This window comes from Melanostigma gelatinosum (genome assembly GCF_949748355.1).
Source record: "Melanostigma gelatinosum genome assembly, chromosome: 2".
Taxonomy (NCBI): Eukaryota; Metazoa; Chordata; class Actinopteri; order Perciformes; family Zoarcidae; genus Melanostigma; species Melanostigma gelatinosum.
Window position 1 is genome coordinate 31693097 of NC_136635.1, and position 22543 is coordinate 31715639.

General features: G+C 41.7%; 2 protein-coding genes across 2 annotated transcripts; one reads left to right on the forward strand and one right to left on the reverse strand.

Annotated features, from left to right (window-relative positions):
* Positions 1 to 485: 485 nt before the first annotated feature.
* LOC306789214 (V-type proton ATPase subunit d 1) lies at positions 486 to 10953 on the reverse strand. The gene is made up of 8 exons (XM_079285043.1): positions 10776 to 10953; positions 6965 to 7136; positions 5321 to 5499; positions 4312 to 4391; positions 3911 to 3988; positions 2650 to 2826; positions 2461 to 2538; positions 486 to 1659 (listed from the first exon to the last, which is right to left on the reverse strand). Exons 1-8 carry the CDS (start codon positions 10900 to 10902, stop codon positions 1498 to 1500), a joined length of 1053 nt encoding a protein of 350 aa, XP_079141169.1. The 5' UTR covers positions 10903 to 10953; the 3' UTR covers positions 486 to 1497.
* Positions 10954 to 13840: 2887 nt separating this feature from the next.
* On the forward strand, positions 13841 to 22375 carry LOC306787585 (protein NLRC3-like). Its single transcript, XM_079282766.1, has 9 exons — positions 13841 to 13938; positions 14040 to 14144; positions 15307 to 15385; positions 16725 to 16938; positions 17202 to 19008; positions 19094 to 19267; positions 20268 to 20441; positions 21183 to 21229; positions 21539 to 22375. The coding sequence occupies exons 1-9, from the start codon at positions 13889 to 13891 to the stop codon at positions 22117 to 22119; spliced, it is 3231 nt and encodes a 1076-aa protein (XP_079138892.1). The 5' UTR covers positions 13841 to 13888; the 3' UTR covers positions 22120 to 22375.
* The last annotated feature ends 168 nt before the right edge of the window (positions 22376 to 22543 follow it).

A 22543-nucleotide genomic window follows, 5' to 3' on the forward strand; every position in this document is an offset into this window, starting at 1 on the left:
CAAAAAAAAGGTTGTGAGGGAGGAAATAAATAAAACATTTGTTGAAGGGATAGTTTAAGATTTGGGAAATATACCAACACTTAGCACAGACTTAGCATTCTGACATTAGCTAAGAGCCCCACTGAACACAGCCTCATTTAGCATTCACAACAGTTTCTGAAACACCATCAGAGACCTGTCGTCATATTTGTTTGTACTTTTTGCAATATGTTTTACCCGATAAGTGTTCCGCTCACTCTTTCCTATCAACAATCAATCAATAAACCTCACTCTGACGTCTTACTCGTGTGGTGTATGTAGCAAGGCGGATAAAACATGACTTCAGTATTTGTTGTTATTTGATAACTGACACTAATAAATAAAACTATTTGTTTAGAGGGAAGTAAAAGTAGACGTCTGACCCACTTGGCCGGTCAGAAGAATCCACGTTGAACTCTCCTCCTGAAGCATCTCTGACTTTCATCGGTCACAAACATGTCAAACTGTTAAAATTCTTCCAGACCTGCATTAGTGCAGTTTAGTCTTGTTTATTTTTTTCATCACATTTACAGAACACATTCCACAAGTAAGAAACAGATCAAAACAGAACCAGATCAATTCTTCTTCTTTTTTTACAACATGAGTAAAACAAAATCATCGAGTCATATCTTTAAATATCTTTGTATAGTTTAAACATTAAGTCGGTCGTATACTCATTCCAGCACGTTCATTTACACAAACTCAGGGATGGGGAGCTGCTGCTTTTATTAATATCCAACAACGATCTAGTTAAGACAGCAAATCAGGTGGGGGCTCACTTCACTCGCTAGTTTTTTGTCTATTTTCTTTTTTTTGTGGGGGGGGGGGGGGGGGGGGGGGGACCACAGTAATGACCAGACATGCTGACAAAAAGGAGCACGAAAGCAGAAATAAATACAGGTTATACAGAAGCTGGTGGAGAAGATGAGCAGCGGAATGTTGTCATGCGCTTGTGTTAAGTTTCTGATTTGGGGCGTTTCTTTTTACTGATTTTGGTCCAAAAAAAACAGAGCACGCTGCAGCTTTACATGATGCAGAAAGATGGTGCTTTGTTTGCTGCGCTGGGAGTAAATTGCAAATTCTTCTTGTGTTTTGTCAGCCGCCGTGTCGAGTAAACATGCCGAGCGTCAGAGAGTTTAGATAATCACAGGAGAGCGTTTGGAAGTCAAATGAGTCGCCTGCTGATTAAAACAAGCAGCAACCAGCTCTGTGTTGGACTGAACTCATCGAGACTCTTTTTCCAGCTTAAAAACTCCGTATTTAAGTTGATTATGTGTTTTGCTTCGTAAACAATAACGAGCCTGAATGGAACTCACGTCGTAGCAGGAAATTCGGGGGCTAACAAAAAACCCTAATTTACACCTGCCAGTGAAGAATGCTGAAGATTTAGCACAATGTCTAACATCGAGGCGAGACACCGCTCAAGACATGAATGAAATGATGTCGGGAGGAAGAAGAGGAGGAGGAGGAAGAGGAGGCTCAAAAGATGGGGATGTAGTTGTCGATCTTGGCGCGGTGCCGCTGGGCGATGCACTCGGCGATCCACACGATGTTCCTGCACTCCTGCTCCTTCAGCTTGACGTAGGCGTAGAAGACGCTGAAGTGGAACTGGTTGAGGAAGGCCAGCTTGTTCAGCTTCACCTGTGAGGAGGAAGAGGATGAGGAGGATGAGGAGGATCAGTGCGCAAACACCACACAGCTGCACTCCTAACGTCGGCCTACATTAACTTATTGCAGATTTATGGACTCTAAATACAAAGCAACAATGTCACAAACAATCAAGTTAAATTACCGTTGAAACCTAAAGGGAGACTGATCATGACAAGAGAAACAACAGTGTGCATCGGACACATGAATGCCTTCCCTGGAGCTCCTTCAATCTATCTTTCAATGATGAGTTGAACTCTGACTTTGTCTCCTTCATGTCTCCAGTTTTGTGTAGAGAGCAAAGGAAAGAGAGCGAAGTTTAACCTTCCGCTCATTCTCCTCATCACGAGGAGAAACAAACACTGCTGTGGGATCAGTGATAGACACTTAAACCGCCTTCCAAATCTCACTTTTTATTACGTACTGCAAGTATGTATATATACACACACACACATATATATCCACCCACCCACACACACACACACACACACACACGCACACGCACGCACGCACGCACGCACGCACGCACGCTGCGTTTGACGTACGATGTATGAGGACATCCTACGTCTGTGTGTGTCTGTGTGTTGATACGCACAGCTACAGTGGGCGAGGACAGAGAAGGTTACCAAGCAACACAAAGGTTGCATATTCAAGGACAGTCTGTTAACACAAACAGCTGCCAACGTGGAATTAAACGTGATCACACGACACACTAAGTGATGCGTTTGGAAACGTTCCAGAGGATCCTGAAGCTATGAAGCAGCCGTGTTCATCAGGTGTAAGAGTGCGTGTCACCTCGTGCTCAAAGAAACGGTCCTCCAGTGTTTTGTCGCCCGGGTTGCTGCCGGCTCCTTCAAACAGCAGCTTGTACTCCTGAAGAACACGAGACAAAGTTCAGACGCATTGACAGTGATGGTGATCGGTCCCGAGACAGACTTTAAAAACTCCACATAAACGACTGAGACCGGTGGATCTCGAACTTACTGGATAGAAATCAGCGACGATCTTGACCTGATCGTAGTCATCCGCCCGGGCCAGCTGAGCAAGGCCTTCTGGGTAAAGCTTGCCGCAGTGGGGGAAGAGCTTGGCTCGGTCCTCCTTGGACAGCTCGGTGCCGAACGAGTTGATGGTGATGATGAAGGCTCTCCTGTCGGCCTCGAACTGCAGCAGAGACGGGAAGGTGAGCGGAGGAAGTACAAGAGGCCGACGGCCACCCACAGACAGGAACACCGAGCGTGTTCGTACGATGTTAATGATTTACCCTTTAACCCACCGTTAGACTTTATGCCCAGTTAAAAGAAATTCTGTAAAAAAACATGAAACTGTGAGCTCCTCAGTGAAACTATGACGTCATGATTGATTCATCTGAGACCAACAGTCATGTGACAAGAAATCAGAGAAACTTTGACTGAACTTCAGGAAGTGAACACAGAGGAGAGGAGAGAGAGAGAGGAGGGGATAAGAGAAGAGGAGAGGGGAGAGGAGAAGAGGAGAGAAGAGAGGGGAGGATAAGAGGAGAGGAGGGGGGAGGGGAGAAGAGGAGAGGAGAGGAGGTGGGAGGGGATAAGAGAAGAGGAGGAGAGGGGCGAGGAGGGGGGATAAGAGAAGAGGAGAGGGGAGGGGAGAAGAGGAGAGAAGAGAGGGGAGGATAAGAGGAGAGGAGGGGGGAGGGGAGAAGAGGAGAGGAGGTGGGAGGGGATAAGAGAAGAGGAGGAGAGGGGCGAGGAGGGGAGAGGAGGGGGGATAAGAGAAGAGGAGAGGGGAGAGGAGAAGAGAGGAGAGGATAAGAGGAGAGGAGGGGGGAGGGGAGAAGAGGAGAGGAGGTGGGAGGGGATAAGAGAAGAGGAGGAGAGGGGCGAGGAGGGGAGAGGAGGGGGGATAAGAGAAGAGGAGAGGGGAGGGGAGAGGAATGAGGAGGGGAGAGGAGAGGAGGGGATAAGAGTTTGTTTGTTTGTTTGTATGATTGATGTCGTCATAACTGTTATTCTGCACTGAAGACATGTTCTAGTTCTCTCTACTTCTACTCATGATGGTTCTGTTCTATAGAGGAGCAGGACTTTGTTACAGTGAAGATCAAGACCACGGAGAGGAACATGTGACAGGAAGCTGCTTGTGGTTCCCGTTTAGAGCTGTGAGGGGCGTACCTACAGATCTGCTCCGTAGCTTCTATGAATTTCACAGATTGTGAATCGTTCCCCACCAGCTGAGTGCGTTTACCTGCATTGTGTTTTAAACACAGACTCACCTCCAGAATTGGACACATGGTGTCAGCCGTGGTTCCTCCGAGGTTGGAGCAGAACTTGTAGAAACCCTCCAGGTAAGCCTGAGAGGAGACGGTTCAAATGTTCATTTAGTCAAACAATAAATCCACAAATTCATTGCAGCTCTTTAAAATGTAAGATCAAAGTAGAACTTGTATTTAAATTGATATGGTATTGCAATTTATACAACTGTCAACATCAACTAAATATATTCAATTGTTGGAATCTTGTATTCTGTAGATGTCTTATAATCTTAATCTTCTGCCGATTGTCTTAGTTTCTCTTCATTAAATGTATCTTGTTTCTTCTCCTGCCCCTTTCTTTAAGCCCTCACATTGAGGAGTAAGTTAATCATCAATATGATCACAGCTATAAAATGCTTTACCTTGTAAAGTGTGTTACGAATTATTTCAATGTTCATCTCGTCCAAGTCCTGTTCAGATATGCAGTCCTGGAAGAACGCAGCTGAAAAGAAAAGAAAGTCAAAATTTAAGCTTTGGCGCCAGCTGCTGTTCTGTAGGAGATATTACCAGATATCAATATCTCAGTGTTCACACAGCAGACTCCATTCACATCAACAGCAATTCTGCCTGGCAACACACCGGAGCACACACACGATACAAACCCACTTCAAAACATCTGTTATTTCCAAACTCAGCACAGCTAATGTAGGAAATTTGAGTGTAGAAGTGCGTGTTAAGAAATTATAATAGAAGTGTTTAATGATTCATATTTAAGAATTCATAATTAGTCATAATCAGAAGTGTTTTGGAAATGCATAATTTGGATAATCATAAAAGTGTTTTTGGATTAGTAGCTAGAAGCAAAGTCTTATCTTTTATATAGAATGTTTATCATAGAATGGGTAAGCCATAACAGACAGTCATTGAATGTATTAAGAGTAAGGATTAGGGACAGAGAGACTTCTAGACAGGCGATTATAGATCACACCAGGGCGAGGAGAAGGTTGAAGTTAGCCAATAGGAATTGAGATAGACAAAAGGGGAGGAGTTTCGAACTGTATGTGGGTGGGTTAATAGAAGACTTTTTTCTCACGTTTTGCTCCGAGGACACACACGTGTCTTCTGAGGGGCTGAGGGGACTTTTTTGCACGGGGTTCTCTTGTGTTTTATTGTTTAATAATTGTGTAACAGTTATAATTGTATAACTGTATAATTGTATTTGCTTCAGTAGGATTAAATTCCTTTTAATTGTAAACCAGTTTTGGTAGATTTATTATCGCAGCGTCTCTACTGTAAACAGCAGTAGGATCACGCGCGCCGGCCTTGTCTCTGTGGGGTGGACTCAAGCCCCTACACTAACGCTGACTCAGCAAGCGCCAGCGTTCACATTATTCATAACCATATGCTTTTTGCTATCGACAGAGTACACACCCAGGGGCGTGTCCACCAGGATGGCGTTGTAGAGCTCGGCGGGGGTCTGGGCGATGTTGACCGCCTCCATCTGCTCGAAGCTGCCCAGCGGGTGACACTTGGGCACCAGCTCGGAGATGGCCCGCTGGTGGAGGGTGCCGGTGATCAGCAGGATGACGTTATCGATCATATAGCTGTACCTGAACACACAACGTGGGAGGAGAAAAAAGAAAAGAAAGAGAAGCCACGTTCATCTCTGTGGTATTTATCTGGGAGCAGAATCTCCACGAACAGCTGTCAAGTCTGGAACATTACCAACAGAAATACAGATCTAAAGTCCTTCACACAGAGGTTTGGTGCTGGATGAAAGCAGAGCTGAACCCATTCGTCCACAACTTGTACTGTCAACCAAGGAGTACTGGTGTATATGTATTTCTGTATTGTGGTATGTATTTTTATTGTATTTCCACATTTGTAGTGTATTGTTTTATGATACAGAAGGCTGTACATTTGATTTACACTTTATATGGACAATAATGGACAAAAGTTAGAAATCAGCTACAACTCAGTTTATAATGTCCTTTAAATTCAATATTTAAAATGATCAGATAGAGTTATAAATAGTACAATATAGTGTATTTTACTTCACTACCAACTGTTTAAGCTTCAATAAACATTTGGCATTTACAGTCAGTCCATTTTAGGACAGAAATAAAACAGACAACCCACTAAGACATCTAAAGCCTTCAAATATGAAAGATGTACGAATCCTAAAACTGTTAACTTAGTGTGTGAAAAATATGACTAAATGTGCTAAAATGATGTTAATACAGCCCATTTATTCATAGTTCAGTCGGGGAAGGGCCCCGAGTTTATCATAACTTAATTCACAATAAGGAATACTTAAAGTAACGTTGTCTTGAGTCCTTATTTTAACCTTAAATGAACTATAACAACCCTCAACCCTTCTATCAAATCTGTGCCCTGAACAGTTAGCTGACATTTCTAATAGAATGTGAGGTTTCAACCTACGAAGAACATTTAGTCACCTTTATTTCAGCGTCATTGTAACGGATTTAGAGACGGGACCACGTTGTCCCTGCTGGTGCATTCAAGGACAACAGCATTTGAATGGTGTTTATGTTTGCTTTATTCCCCCCCCCCCAACGTCAGAACTCATCAACGGATTGCTTTACAGCATCAGTACACAGATGTCAGAGCACACTTGAATGCACCATTGAGTTCCTAAAGCAGCAGGTGTAGTACCACAAGATAACACGAAGATGAGAACGGTGACTGAATCATCACTCTTATGAAAACCAACTGGGAAATGAATGGTGCGTTTTATAAGATAACATAATAGTCAGTAATGATTTGTAGTCAACCAGCACTTTATTGACGCTTTATTCAAAGACAGTCGAAGGTTGTGTGGAAGACTCTCTCAGGCTGAATTTTAGGGAAATGTATTTAAAGTGTAAGACATGAGTTGCATGATGTAATGGTGCGGTCTTAAAGATAACACCTGCACATGCAAACAGCACTGACAAGCAGCTTACAACTCAACCAAATATTTTAAAATCCATTTACTGCAACTTCATAGCTACGCAAGAGAATGTTAACTTGTAATTTTATAGTTCAATAAGTTGTTTTGAGCTTTTTGCTTACGTGATGAAGTCCATGAAGCTGGCCAGCGGCTCGTACGACTGGTTCCTCATGTGGCGAAACTCCACCACCATCTTCTCCTTCAGCTTGTCGTCGATGACGGACACGGCGAGAGGAGACGCCTCGTTGGCCAGGAAGCTGCCATAGTCTGTGCTCTGCAGGTGGAGCTTCAGATCTGCAGGAGAGACGCACGCCGATCAGAGCAGTGTGGGAGGAACCTAAAACCAAGCTGCAAGATGAGGAGTGAATCCTGGAACGTTCCTAATCATCAACAAACGCTGGTGTCTCAGAACATGACTCAGCAGAACCATACCACTTCATCGACAGCTGATTTCATACAAATGATGCACACTTTATATTGCTGCTGACATTCTCCACAGCATTGCAATCTTTTGCGAACTTCTTTGCTACCGTTACGTCTAGAAACCACACTGGGGCCGAGCCAGCGTTTTAGAGGCGCGATAACAGAGACAGTTCAAACTAAAAGGCTTCAGCAGCTCCATTCAAAACTGCAGGGTTATGTTTTAGTCCAAGCAGAAACAGAGACCGTTGAAAACGCTTCTTGATTGTTTTTATCGGTTTTGCAGCGTCCAACAACATCAGCCTCAACTACAAGTCGTTCATTTCAACATCGATAACAAATGATGACTTTGTTGTCTATGCGAGCAGCTGTTAAACAGATAAGACAAAGATCAGAGACCTGGTCAGCTTTCCTGATGTGGATGCTAGAGTTTGACTTGTTTTTCCTCTAACCTCCAGGCAGCCAATGCTTTTAAATTCACCACGATATGAAATGCAATGTGTAGACTTTCAGTGCATGAAATGCACAAACTGTCACAGTGAACATTATTGTTTTGTGGTACGGCATAATGTTTATATGAATCTGCACGATAACGGCAACAACACTATAAATAGCTGCAGAAGACATGACTGCTGAACTCTTGAGCTCATCACTTGGCTCTTTACTGGCACCACTCTGGTCCACTTTACCTTTATACTTCCTCTACTTCCTGTTTACACCGGCACACACTGCTGTTCACACATCTACTTTATCCAGTCTGTAGTACAGCTTATTCATTGTCACTACTGTACACCACTTTACCACAGTATTACAGTTGATAGTTTACATTTTATATATATTCCAACACTATTTATATTATCATGCTTAATATCTTGATTACATTTGTGTGTTTCTTTTATACATTTTGAAGGAGTATTGTTGGAGGGAGCGTGAGAACAAGACCGTCGTGTATTTGACAAATACTGACTTGGAGCTTAAATACTTTCTCATTTTTTTTAAAAAAACTATAAAAAAACGTAAGGATGTTTATTCTGATTACTAATCTTAATTTCCATGATTTACATTGATGCTGTACAGTAATTAATAAAGCCCAAATGTAAACTATTATTTTATAAATATTGCTTGAAGATGGTCCACAGTATTGCAGTGGTGGAAAGTAATTAAATACATTTACTCAATAACTGTACAATTCTGCCATACTTGCACTTGACTTGAATATTTGCATTTTATTCTACGATCTAGTTGTACTTCACTACATTGAATGGGTGCTTTAGTCAGTTTGCAGATTGTTGAATAAAACATAAATGTAATGTTATAAGATAATCTACCCAGCAGTATATACAGTACTTTAAATATGCTACACCTTTACTAGCTGCAGCATGAAAGTGATGAACACATGAACGCATCAATAATTATAACACTATATGCTTCTGAAGTGTGCATAATGTGCATGTGTACTTTTACCTTTGGTACTTGAGTATATTTTGATGCTGATGTTACTTTTGTACTTTGACTTAATACTATATTTAATTACTATGCTATAGCTATACAAGAAGAGTTATATGAAGTTATACTGATGTTAGCTGTGTGTTAAGCCTTAATAATAATAATAATAATAATAATAATATGATGAATAACTTTATTTATATAGCAGCTTTAAAAAGTTTACAAAGTGCTTTAACAACGAAGCAGCAAAAACAAGACAATAATAACAGAAAGCTCAGTGAGACGGTCAATACAAATAAAATAATAAATAAAATAATAAATAATATATATTTAGTAACAATTTAGTAAAATCAACAAATAAAGATAAAACTGAACTAAAACAGAAAAGCAACGTATATAACGTTATATATTAATGACCATAATAAACTGCGCTGAGTGTCAGTGCTACAGAGCTAACGTTAGCTAAAGCTAATGTTACATACTATTTGGTAACAAATTGCAGTATTTAACGTAATAGTGAAAATCTCTTCCTACATTAATTTCACTTCCTCTGAAAAAAGCCCACTGATGCATTTAGCTTATGTTAGCATTACGTTAGCTACCTAACTAGCTAGGATTTAGAGCAGGGGTGTCAAACTCATTTTCACTCTGGGCCACATCAGCATCACGGTCGTCCTCAAAGGGCCGGTTGTAACTGTAAGACTGTAAAACTAACTTCTCCCCAACATATTGTTAAATAACTCTCTCTGCATTTGATTATTGTTTATTCAAGTGTAAAAATATTGTACATGCAGTTATATAAATGTAAACATATATTTAATTGAGGGTTAAGAAACCCACATTACTCTATCAAAGATCAAACTATTAAAGAAAATAACAAAGACAAATATCAAACACAAGTTATTACAATAACTTTGTTCAAAGCTATTTGTGTCACCTCTCTGCATCACTAATGTTCCTCCCTGTCGTCGTCCTGTGCATGGCAGCTACATCCAAGAGCTGCTCACTGAGAGTCAGGTCTGATGAACATGATAGATGATGTATCCGTGTTGTCTGTGCTTCATCAACAGTTCATTAGAAACACAAGTACCTGCTCGTCTCTTAGCTAGCTGTGTTGTTAGATTGCTGCTAGTTCATCAACTCGTCTGCGATGGTGTTTCTTCACAAACTGACATTTGTAAAAGTCTGTATCTGGTCGGAGCTCTGCTCACATACCTTCAGCATGCACTGGGCTGTAGCTGTGTAAATATATTCTGCTGTGATTGCAGTCTGCCTTTTAATTCTTGGACAGTTTGATGTTTTTCTTGGAGGCTAAATTTTGCTCCGTGTTTGGTGTCAAAATGCCGACGTGAATTGTATTCCTTCATCACCGACACTGCCTCATAACACAGAAGACAGACACGTTGTTCTCCTTGAAGCACAAACATGTATTCGCTTTCCCATCTTTCATTACATTTTCTTGCCTCTGCATAAATTTTTGTCTTCGTGGACATTTTGGGATTATTTGTCGATCTTTTTCAATCGTTGGAAAACCTCTTTTCGGGCTGTTGCCTCTCCTGTCCACCTGTTGTGATAGTTTTAATGTCGGTACACAGACAACATGCTATCTCATGATTTCAACTTTATATCTCATAATTTCGACCATGGGGATACTTTTATTTTCAAGTCTAACTTTTTATTATTTTTCCAAAAAAAAAAAAGAAAAGAAAAAAAAATTAATTTTTATTTATTTTTTGCTGGGGGATTTGCGGGCCACGTAAAATGACGTGGCGGGCCGGATTCGGCCCGCGGGCCTTGAGTTTGACACATGTGATTTAGAGGATATCAAGCTTTAAAAAACAGATCTCACGTTCTATTTGACATTTAATCGCGTACTGTCGATGTGAAGCTTAATGACGATGTGAAGCTTAATGACTAGCACTTAGTGAGAATAATACCAAGTAGAATGTAGATTAATGTGTGATTATAAGCAGCTAACTAGCTCTCAGATGACAGCTAACGGTTAGCTTGAATTAGCCCTGAGCAGGCTAGCTGTTAGCTGTTAGCTAACATCTGTTTTTAACTCACCTTCCAGAGTCTCACACTGAACGAGGTTTAAATAATCCGCCTGGGACAATATTCCCGCTTTGAACCCTCTGACCAGCCCCTCCAGGTAGCCGTTGTCAACGTTGAAGTATAGCTCGGAGAAAGGCATCCTGGCTGACCTCAGATCCGTCTCTGCTACTAGAACCGTCCGTCCGGCTATTTAGCTTTAGCATCAGCTGACTGTTAGCATCAGCTGACTGCACCACGTGACCATCATCTGACCTGTTATTTTCTTTGTGTGTGTGCGCGCGCACGTGTATGTATGTGTCTGGGCGTGTGAGCACATTAGCTTTTTAGCCACTTCTGTTTCTTATTACTAGGATCCACATATACTTATATATATATATACAACCATATATATATATAAACATGTGTATTACTGTAGGTACACCCAGCTTGATTTAATGTAGTCTAATACAACAGTCCTGCAATAAACCCTTCCTTCATGAAGGTTTTAATGTGCAGATTTTGCTGTTTAATTGTTTTTTATGAAACTAAAAAATGTCTAGTATGTTTTCTTCCCCATTTATATCAATGACTGATATAGACAATGTGTTCTGCGTCTATAGGGTTCATTGTTTAGCTAATTTAAGGTTACGACTTGGTTAAGGTTGAGTCAGGGCTAAAACTTTATACAGATAACTATGTAACTTTATAAGCAACAATCAAAGTTAAAGTTTTGGGGAAAATAAACACCTTACCTGAGGATTGTGTGGGTGTGGTTTAACTAGATTTACAGAGACGTTGCATCACCTTTTTTTCAACGAAGCCCTGCCCATCTTCATACCAGTAAGAATTAAAAAAAGATAAATGACCAAATCTGTTGTAACTTTTGAAATTGCATCTTCATGAAGGACTCCACTGCGTATATGTTTTCAGAGCCTTTGAGACAAAGTCAAAGGTTGGGGTTTGGTAAGTAATAGTTAATAACCGTTTGATTACCATCATCTACGTCAGGGACACATTTAGCCTGCAAACAGGTTTGACTGGTTAGAGAATGTTATGAATGAAGAAAGGAGGCTGTGACAGTAAATCAGACACAAACTCTCAGGAACAGACGGAGAATGAAGAGTGTTTTCTCTTTGTTTACTTTTCTTCAGTGTTTTGAAAAATATGATATGGATGTGAGTGAAGCAGGTAAGAATCTTTACCCACAAATTAAATGTAATTATTGTGACATACTGCACTGTAAAAAGGTCAAATACTGGCAGCTGTGGTTGCCAGAAATTCAACGTGAAAAATGAACAATGTATAAAACGGTATGGTGGTTTCTTTGCAACCGTAAATTTCACAGTTGAGAACTGTTTTTTGACAGGGACAAACTGTTGTTGTTGTTTTTTTTACAAATTTTGAATGTAAAAAATGCAGGGCTGGCTGTTAAATGTATAAAAGTTATATTTCCGTTGCCAGCACAATGGTCCGTATATTTAACAGTAACCAAATGTATTTTTCTTAAATTATAAATGCAAAAATGATGGTATTGATTGTTGTTCATATTACAGTGTATTTCTGTAATCAGTACAATGTTTAGTACAATTAACAATGACTGAATGTATTTTTTTCCAAGAAATAAATGCAGAAATTATTGTTTGGGCTGATACATATTCACGGTGTTTCACAGAAACTGAATTTAACGTGTTTAGAATTAACGATCTCTTACTGTAGTGATTTGCAGACATTTGTTACAGTGTGGTTGGAGTTCTCAGCGGGCTTGTGTTTGTAAAGGTTTACCCTAAAACATGAATGTGTCTGAGGAGAAAGAGGACGGCGTCGCTGCCTCTGAGCAACATGACAGCCGGACTAGAGACAGGAGGTGAGATAAACTTTTGTCTGACTGTTTATGACTGTTTGTCTTCTCAGGGCTGTAAAATGTAACTTGTACTCTCTATGTTGTGTTGAAGCAAAGTGAAGCAGGAGAGACCAGAGTCATATGGACCCAGCTGTGTGTCCGTGAAGAGCAGCCGGTCTATTAGTGAACCGCCAGAATTCAAGAATGAAGAGCTGATTGTGGAGCCAAGGTAAGAATTCAAAGCACAGATATGTTATTGCAATCTCTAAGATCTGGCCAGAATTTTAGTTTGAAACATAAAGAAATTAGAGGCCGCAGAAATAGAGCTGCCCTGAGGGCAGTGTACATTTTGATATGTAGTTCATTAGATTAAATCCAAAATGGCAGAAACCAGAAAACAAATTGTATTTTCATTTTGTTTCCGCTGCCACCAGGAGATTTCTTTGCCGGGAGGAGAGCAGGTGGAGGCTCCGGAGGATGAACCTTCAGTTCGCGGTTAGCTGTAGCAACTAGCATTCAGCCAGCTGGCGCAAAAATCCCCGGGTGGCGGGAGTCACAGCGGACTGCAGCTGGATCTAACCTGTGACAGAGAGTTTGCTACTCCAGCTAACCGCTAACTGAAATGTCCGTCTTCCAGAGCCGACATCCTGCTCTCCTCCCGGCAAAGTATTCTCCGTGCGTCGGGGAGGAGGACGGAAACAAAAATATGAGGCGTTTTCTTGTTTCTACCACTTTGAATTTAATCCAATGAATAAACTATCAAAGCCTCCAGCTAGTGTCACAGTAAAAACCACAGATGGCTCACGTGAACTGTAGGCCGACGCCACATGTGACGATCATAAGACAACAGTATTATTTTGACCCGTTCTCAGTTTTACAAATTTTACAAATTCTCGCCCTGCTGTTAGCGATAGTAGTTGGCCTCTTTTCTTCTTCTATTTTTTAACCGATGACTGTGAAATTAAGTTGCATGTAGGCCATGAATGGTGGAGAAATGCAGCCCATTATTTCTTAGGTGGCAGATGGTACATATTGCAGCTTTCTGCACAGAGACGCTCAAACATCCGAGTGAAGGAGCAAAAAACATCTGTCAGTGAGGTGGACATTAAGTTCAGTTCATGACCTGGAATTTGAATGTTGAATGTCTATGTTGTGTCGAAGCCCTGTGAAGCAGGAGAGACCAGAGTCGTATGGACCCAGCTGTGTGTCCGTGAAGACTAGCCGGTCTATTAGTGAACCTCCAGAATTCAAGGGGAGACCAGACTCACCTGGACCCGGCTGTGTGTCCACAGAGATACGCCGGTCTATGAGGGAGCCAATTTTGTCCAAGCATGGAGGCGAGTCTGACAATCAAATGTAAGTATTTGTTTTTGTTTCTTTGTGACTTCGCTGAGAGTCAGAATTTCACTAAAGTTTAGTCTATAACCTGAAGTTTGAATGTTTGTGTTGTGTTGAAGCCCAGTGAAGCAGGAGAAACCAGACTCACCTGGACCAGACTGTGTCTCCATGAGGAGAGGCCGATCAATTGACTTCAAGAATGTAGGACCGATTGTTGAGCCAAGGTAAGAATTTAAAGTTTGTTATTGCAGTTGACCTGTATTATAGCTGATTTAAAGTGAGCACAGAGAAACTTTCTGCTTCTGCAGATTCATGTGAACAGCCTCCGAATGTTAAACTGTGCTCATTTATCCTTCTGCACAGTGAAGCTTTTTGTAAATTTTGGTCTATTGTATTTCCATAACTCGTCTTCTTTCAGACTAGTGGAAAGAAAACATCCAAAATACACATTCAGGAGTTTATTTTACTACTTTGTCTGTTTACGTCTGTAGATTTCCCCTAAATTCACCAAAAGTCACCATTAGATAATGCCTAATTTACATATTTAAACATAAAATTTCAGAAAACATGTAATACAAAACAATAATCGTCTTAATGTGAGTAATGAACTGGTGAAGTTTCATGGTGATATCTATTCGTTCATTTTACCCCATTCACCTGTAGACTAAAGATATGTCCAAAATTTTACTGTAATATTAAATTCAAACCTGACTTTATCCAATGTTCACTTTTATGTTCTGGAAATTAGCAAATTAGCACATATTTGATGAGATAAATCCTCATTTGTACATTATAACATACATTTTCAGACAGCTTTAATACAAACAAATCTACTGGGGAAGCTTCATGGGGATCCATCTATTAGTTAAAATGTGTAATAATTTAAAATAAGCACTTCAGCCTGCTGGTAACAACATACCTAATTGTTAATTAAGTAGGCAGTGTGCAGTACACAGTACAAGGATGTAACATGAAGTACGATTTCGAACACAACACCTGCATTCCTAACTCAGGTGACTTCAGCAAAGCCGTGTTTTTTTGTCGTCAGTTACTGGAAGGTATACCTGCTGTCGGTCAACATTCTTCAGAAAAAACGAACATTCATTTCCTCCAACAATTCAAAGTACAGGTTAATCGTCTTTTGCAAAGGTTGAGGGGGGAGATAATGGATGGATCTGTCAGGTGGACTGAAGGTTGCAGACTTTAAAAAATTGAAATCAAATGTTTTTCACTCAAGACATCCACAAATACACAGCAGCATACAACATATCTGTGTGTGTGTGTGTGTGTGTGTGTGTGTGTGTGTGTGTGTGTGTGTGTGTGTGTGTGTGTGTGTGTGTGTGTGTGTGTGTGTGAGAAATTACCTCATGTTTTCTGGGTCTGCAGACCTCACCGGAAGAGGTCAGAGGTTCTCAGTGGACGGCCTGACCTGAAGCACCATCAAAACCTGGCCTCTGTTTTCATGGTATGGAAATGCACAAAAACACTTTTTACTTTTACTTTTCAAACATTGAACCTTTGTGTTCGGAAATCGTACGCTCTGATTTTATCTGAACATTTCTGTGTTTCTGTCGGATTTAAATACACACTTTCAACATTTTCAAGATCAACTGAAGAAGACTGAACTTCCTTTGTTCGTCTTTCTTTGGCACTGTCACGCAAAGGCATCCTCTGTCTGGAAAGCACCATGCAATCCAACCTGTTAGATCACATCGTGACAATCAGATACTGGTCACACATTAGCTGAGCTGCAAGTTGTTTCTGTGCTAATGTGATACGGTTCATAGCGGTTGTGAATTCTACAGCAGGCGTCACATGATGTGGCAGCTGTATTCAGTCTCTATCATCTGATAAACAACAGTAGGTATTTGGGCTTTCAGTTGCAATAATAAATAATTAAAAACATTTATATTTATTTAATAATATTTTTTGCTCACTTGGGCCTGAGGAACAAGCTTTGAGAAGGTTATGATGGTGAACTTGTCAGCAAACATTCGCTTATTTACGGAGCAACATGATCTTTCATTTTTGAGTTGAGTTTATTTCCACCTGGTGAATGTAAGTTCAATAGTCACTCTCTTTTAGCTCTGTTTTTGGTCTCAACCTATCTTATACAACTGCCTCCTACAGCCAGAAGACAAAACTATAATAGCAGTGAAAGTAAACTAAAGCAGTTAATTTGTGTTGTAAAACCAAAACAATGACATGAAGGACACTGTGAAAGTTCTGCATGGTACCAAAGAAATCCAGGGCTGAATTTAGATTTGCATTAATTGACCCTTTGCTAAATCCCGCCCCTAAAACTAATATTGGCCAATCATAGCCTAGCATCGTCCAGCTCTGACAACTATCCGTCTCTGCTCCATTGACTCTCATCAATGGTTTCAGATGTTCTTCATGTTCAGGCTGGTTTAGTGGACTTGGAGCTCGATAGTTAAACGTTGTGTAATTGTGATACTCGTTACCCGGAGAGGTTGGGAGGAGATACACGTTCATTAAACGTTACGTTTCTACGTAAAAACCTGTGGCGCTAACATAGTATGGTAGCACATCAATAACTAGCATTAGCACTTCTATGCTTATTTTCTGTGATCAGTGTAGCATTACAGCAGGCTAACTAGAGAGCTATCCGCTAGTTAGCTAGCTAGCAGGCTAGCTTGTTAACTCCACCATGCTTTAATGCTACACTGATGGTCTTCATGTTGTAGTTTTTAGATGAGTCGGCTATCAGCAGAGCCAGGTGGATATGATGTTTGTTTCCATCATTGTGAGAACATTTTAAATGGTACTTTTTACTCTTTCAGCTTCTTGAAGAAAAGATTGTGACTTTTGTCAAGGACGAGCTCAAGAAGTTCAAGAAAGTTCTGGGTCCAGAAGAGGGGCTGAAAGAAGATGATGACGTCATGGGTGGTGAAGACGACGAGCAAAGAAACAGCAACAGAGATGCAGTTCTGAAACTCGTACTGAACTTCCTGAAGAACATGAAGCAGAAGCAGCTGGCGGACTCTCTGCAGAGCAGTAAGATGCCTTTATAGAATTACATCCGCTTCTTGAAATATGTACTTTTTCTATTTGATCTATGAACTCCAGATCTGAACCAACATTAGCCTAATGTCTGAATAATTTGTTCAAAATGTGAGGTTGGTGAGTCGTTTTCACTGTGCATAATTATTGCAAATTAAGGTAATTTGTGTGTTGAGAAATGTGTGCATTCGTCAAAAGGTGCCATTTTACATATTTACTGCAACATCCATTGACCATCTTTCCTGTTACTTCCTCAGAAACTCATGCTGCGATTTGCCAACGTAAACTGAAGTCTAAACTGAAGAACAAGTTTCAGTGTTTGTTTGAAGGAACTGCCAAAGCAGGAAACCCAACACTTCTGAATCAGATCTACACCGAACTCTACATCACAGAGGGAGGGAGTGGAGAGGTCAACGATCAACATGAGGTCAGACAGATAGAAGCAGCATCCCGAAAAACGGCAGGTTCAGAAAGAACAATCGGATGTGGGGATATATTTAAACCTTTACCCGGAAGAGATGAACCAGTGAGAACTCTGGTGACAAAGGGAGTGGCCGGCGTTGGCAAAACAGTCCTAACGCAGAAGTACATCCTGGACTGGGCTGAAGACAAAGACAACAACAGTATACAGTTCGTCTTTCCATTCTCTTTCCGAGAGCTAAATCAGCTGAAAGCAAAAAAATACAGTTTGGTGGAACTTCTTCATCAACTCTTTACTGAAACCAAAGAAGCAGGAATCTGCAGATTTGAAAAGTTCCAGGTTCTGTTCATCTTTGACGGTCTGGACGAGTGTCGACCTCCTCTGGACTTCCACAACAACGAGATCCTGACTGACGTTACAGAGTCAACTTCAGTCGAAGTGCTGCTGACAAACCTCATTAGAGGTAAACTGCTTCCCTCTGCTCGCCTCTGGATAACCACAAGACCTGCAGCAGCCAATCAGATCCCTCCTGAATGCATTGATATGGTGACAGAGGTGAGAGGGTTCAGTGACCCACAGAAGGAGGAGTACTTCAGAAAGAGATTCAGAGACAATGAGCACGGCGGCAGAATCATCTCCCACATCGAGGAGTCACGAAGCCTCCACATCATGTGCCACATCCCGGTCTTCTGCTGGATCACTGCTACAGTCCTGGACCATGTGTTGAGAATCAGAGAGAGAGCGGAGCTGCCCAAGACCCTGACTGAGATGTACATCCACTTCCTGGTGGTTCAGACCAAACAAGGGAACGCAAAGTATCACAGCAGTGTGTCGACAGATCCAGTCTGGAACACAGAGACCAAGAAGACCATTCTCACTCTGGGAAAACTGGCTTTTGAGCAGCTGGAGAAAGGAAACCTCATCTTCTATGAAGCCGACCTGAAAGAGTGTGGCGTTGACATGGAAGCTGCCTGCATCCACTCTGGACTATTCTCAGAGATCTTCAAAGAGGAGCATGGGCTGAGCCAGGACAAGGTATTCTGCTTTGTCCATCTGAGCGTTCAGGAGTTTCTGGCTGCACTTTATGTCTTCGTGACGTTCATCAACACCGGCATCGATCTCCTGAGAAGAAGAAGCCGGTTCTCCTCAGTACAGCGTGTGCCATTACAACTCGATATCAAATTCAAACACTTCTACCAGATTGCAGTGGACAAGGCTTTCGAGAGTCCAAATGGACACTTGGACTTGTTTGTCCGCTTCCTCCTGGGCCTTTCACAGGAGACCAATCAGATTCTCCTACGAGGCCTGCTGAAAACCACAGGAAGTAAACAAGAAGTCAAAGAGATCTTAGTGCGGTATATCAAAAAGAAGGTCAAGGCCAATCCATCTCCAGAGAAGAGCATCAACCTGTTCCACTGTCTGAATGAGCTGGATGACCATTCTTTAGTGGATGAGATCCAACAGTACCTGAGATCAGGACGTCTCCTTGGAAACAAACTCTCTCCCTCTCAGTGGTCAGCGCTCGTCTTCATCTTACTGTCATCACAAAAGGATCTAGACGAGTTTGATCTGAGGAAATTCTCAGCTTCAGAGGAAGGTTTTCTGAGGCTTCTGCCAGTGGTCAAAGCATCCAAAACAGCTCGGTAGGTGTTCATATACATGAAAGCATAAAATGTGTTGAAAATGCTCATTTCTGTGGCAGAGTTCAAACTACTTTTTCTTCTTCAGGCTGAGAGGCTGTAACCTCTCACGGGAAAGCTGTGAAGCTCTGGCCACGGTTTTCATCACCAAGAAATGTAGTCTGAGAGAGCTGGACCTGAGTAACAATGACCTGCAGGATTTAGGTGTAAAGATGCTGTCAGCTGGACTCAGGAGTCCACACTGTAGACTGGAGATTCTCAGGTCAGTCTTTGTTGAATAGTTTATAATTTGAATGGATTAATAACCATCATTCATATTCACGTTATTCTTGAAGATTACTGATCTCTTGGGGAGGCTCATGGTGCTAAATCCAAAAATATTACAAAAGATTTCTGACCAGCTGACCCTTTGCTAAGTCCCGTCCTCAAATGCAGACTGGACGACCATAGCGTAGCATCGTCCAGCAACTCTCCGTCTCTGCGCCACAGACTCTCATCAAAGGTTTCAGATGTTCTTCATGTTCAGGCTGGTTTCGTGGATTTGGAGCTCGTCATGGCTAAACGTTGTGTAACAGTGATAATTGTTACCCGCAGAGGTTAGAAGGAGATATACACGTTCATAAAACGTTACGTTTCTACGTAATAACGTTAGCCTGTGGCGCTAACGTCAGCAGAGTATATTAACACATCATTAACTAGCATTAGCGCTTCTATGCTACACTAGCTACTGAAGGTATACTGAACGTTTACACACGCTGCTTTTGATTTTTAGGTGAATTAAGACATACCCGGCTTTACAGGAACAGTATGGTTTCTTAATTTCATTGTCTTCTGTCTGGATCTCCAGGTGATGTGCTGGTTCACTTTTACACAGTGATCTGTAGCTTTAGCTTCTATCTTCATCTTTTTTACCTGTTTTCACTGCGGAATCAGTTTGACATCCTGGAAATATCGTTCAAAACCATATTTTAGATCCTTCTGGCTTGCTTCTCTCTGAAATTGCCTTTTCTGTTTTTACAAACGTTTGATATTCATTCTGGGATTGCAGTTAGTGACAGTGTGGGCTCCACGGTAACGTAGCTCTAACTGCTCGATGGAGTAGCAGCGGGGGCGGGGCATAATCAAGGGTCAGTTGAGCTGAGCACAGCTTGATAAAATGAGGGTAAGAGGATGCATGTAATTTCCAAGCAGATTGTTGCAGGGTCGGAATTAATAATGAATGAAGGTGTGAATCTATTATGAAGCTTTTGATGTGTTTACAGGCTTTCGGACTGTCAGGTCACAGAGACAGGCTGCACTTTTCTGGCTTCAGCTCTCATGTCCAACCCCTCCCATCTGAGAGAGCTGGACCTGAGCTTCAACCATCCTGGAGACTCAGGATTGACGCTGCTGCGTGCTGGACTGGGTGACCCCCGCTGGAAACTGGAAACTCTCAAGTAGCATAGATTATATACTTGTGCAAATACTTTATGGTTGTTGTATGTATGTGCATGTGTTAGAATGCTTTCACACCTAAACTGCTTGGTAAGTACGGTTCATTTGGACTGTTGTAAAAGCTGTCAATTAAACCAAGATACGGCCCAAGTAGCCGAACCGAGGCTACTTGGGCCCAAAAAGGTGGATCTCGATCCGCTTCTCAGCTGAATCTGGTGAGTTTGTGGTGAGAAAGCCAACAAACCAACAACAAGACTTTATGATACCATATATGTGATTTTAGCACGATTTCAAAAGCTTAACAACAAATAAATTATTCGCACGATGCGTTCGCACCAGTCATCTTGGAGCATGTAAAGGGGCTTTTGTATAGTTCTGTTTTTACCTGTTAGTGACTATTCATTTATAACATGCAGTTGATTTTCACTCTAAGGATATTGATAATGCTTCTACCTATTTTTTGTGAACTATTTGTGACACCAAAGAACATAAATATACAAATCAGAAGCATAAAAGTGCTGCATAAACTTCCGCCAGTCACCAGAATTTGATTTCCCGTTGTGGGTCCTGATGACGCAAGATGAAAATCGCCATAACTGTCCGATCCACGGGTTACCTGTCAACTTCATGTTTTTTCCCTTGGTCCAAACCAAATTAACCCAATTACAGGTGTGAAAGCAAACTTAGTGTCTGTTTTGATTCGTCTTTCTCTGCCATTCACAAGTCTCTACCTTCTTCCACAGCATTGATCATTGTGGAAAGCGTCGGCTGAACCCACCACCTCTTAGGTGTAAGTTAAACCTTAGTGTCACTGATCTGGTTGACTAAAACCTCATGTGATGAAGGTCACTTTGTTGCATAGAATACGATGAGGTTTAAATTGACCTCTAATGTGTGTACGGTAACTATAAAGTTACAACAAGGAGAATTAGCTTAGCATGAAGGTAATAAACACGTTATATTTCTACCCATACTAATCAGAAGCGAGTGACATATACATCTAACAAACGTCATTTTCAATCAACATGGAAGCTGCGTTGGTGATTTCAAAGGGCAGTCAACTCAACGCTGTGTTTTTGTGTCTTATGTCCTCCATCAGATTTCTGTGAGCTTTCACTGGACCCAACCACAGCAGCCCGAAACCTCTCACTGTCCGACGACACCAGAGGAGCGATGGTGGTGAAAGAGAAGCAGCCGTATCCCCATCATCCGGAGAGATTTGACAGCTGGAGACAGCTGCTGTGTAGAGAAGGTCTGACTGGCCGTTGTTACTGGGAGGTCCAGTGGAAAGGAAGGGTTCATATCGGAGTGACATACAGAGGAATCAACAGGAGAGGAGACGGTGATGACTGCTGTATCGGATGGAACGATCAGTCCTGGAGTCTGTTCTGCTCGGCTCAGGGTTACACGGCCTGGCACGATAACAAACCAGAAGACATAGCTACTGTCCCGCCCTCTGACTCCAACAGAGTAGCAGTGTATCTGGACTGGCCTGCCGGCACCGTGTCCTTCTACTGTCTCCCCTCCGTCGCCTCTTCGGTCAGACAGATCCACCTCCACACCTTCCGCTGCACTTTCACTGGAGCCCTCTACCCTGCGTTTGGGTTTGGACGAATGGACCTCGGGACTGACTCGAGATTGTCACCATCCTCAGTTTACCTGTCACAGATTGAAGACTAAATGTGTCTTCCTGTGAAGAACAGTGGTTCCCAAACTGGGGGGCTTTAAGACAGACTCAAGCTCCGATCAGACAGGAGTGCGTTTTAGCAGCCTAAAACGTTTTGTGATTGTTCTCAATGAGAGTGAAACATTTTGCGTACTACAGCTCCTTTAAACTGTCATTGCGGTAATTACCTAACAACAACAAAAGACGCAGAAAATTGCAAAAACATTCTGTCTGATCGGCAACTAAAAGGCAGTGCGGTGCGCCTCAAATGTTACCTGCAAAACGCTCTCTGTCTGATTATCACCATGGGGTGCAAATAAAGATGCACCACATTAAAACATCAAAATCACTGTTTGCATGTATATATATATATATAGATAGATATGTGTTTAATGTATGTATATGTGTTTCCAGCTGAATCACCAGCTATGAGTGGTG

Excerpts from the sequence above, each read along its gene's own strand:
- LOC306787585 (XM_079282766.1), top strand. The coding sequence starts at position 13,889 with ATGAGGGAGCCAATTTTGTCCAAGCATGGAGGCGAGTCTGACAATCAA. Across the intron at positions 14,145-15,306 it reads GGACCGATTGTTGAGCCAAG|ACCTCACCGGAAGAGGTCAG; the intron begins GTAAGAATTTAA and ends CTGGGTCTGCAG. Across the intron at positions 19,268-20,267 it reads TGTAGACTGGAGATTCTCAG|GCTTTCGGACTGTCAGGTCA; the intron begins GTCAGTCTTTGT and ends ATGTGTTTACAG.
- LOC306789214 (XM_079285043.1), bottom strand. The coding sequence starts at position 10,902 with ATGCCTTTCTCCGAGCTATACTTCAACGTTGACAACGGCTACCTGGAG. Across the intron at positions 4,392-5,320 it reads CCTGGTGGACACGCCCCTGG|CTGCGTTCTTCCAGGACTGC; the intron begins GTGTGTACTCTG and ends TTTTCTTTTCAG. Across the intron at positions 3,989-4,311 it reads TTCGTAACACACTTTACAAG|GCTTACCTGGAGGGTTTCTA; the intron begins GTAAAGCATTTT and ends GTCTCCTCTCAG.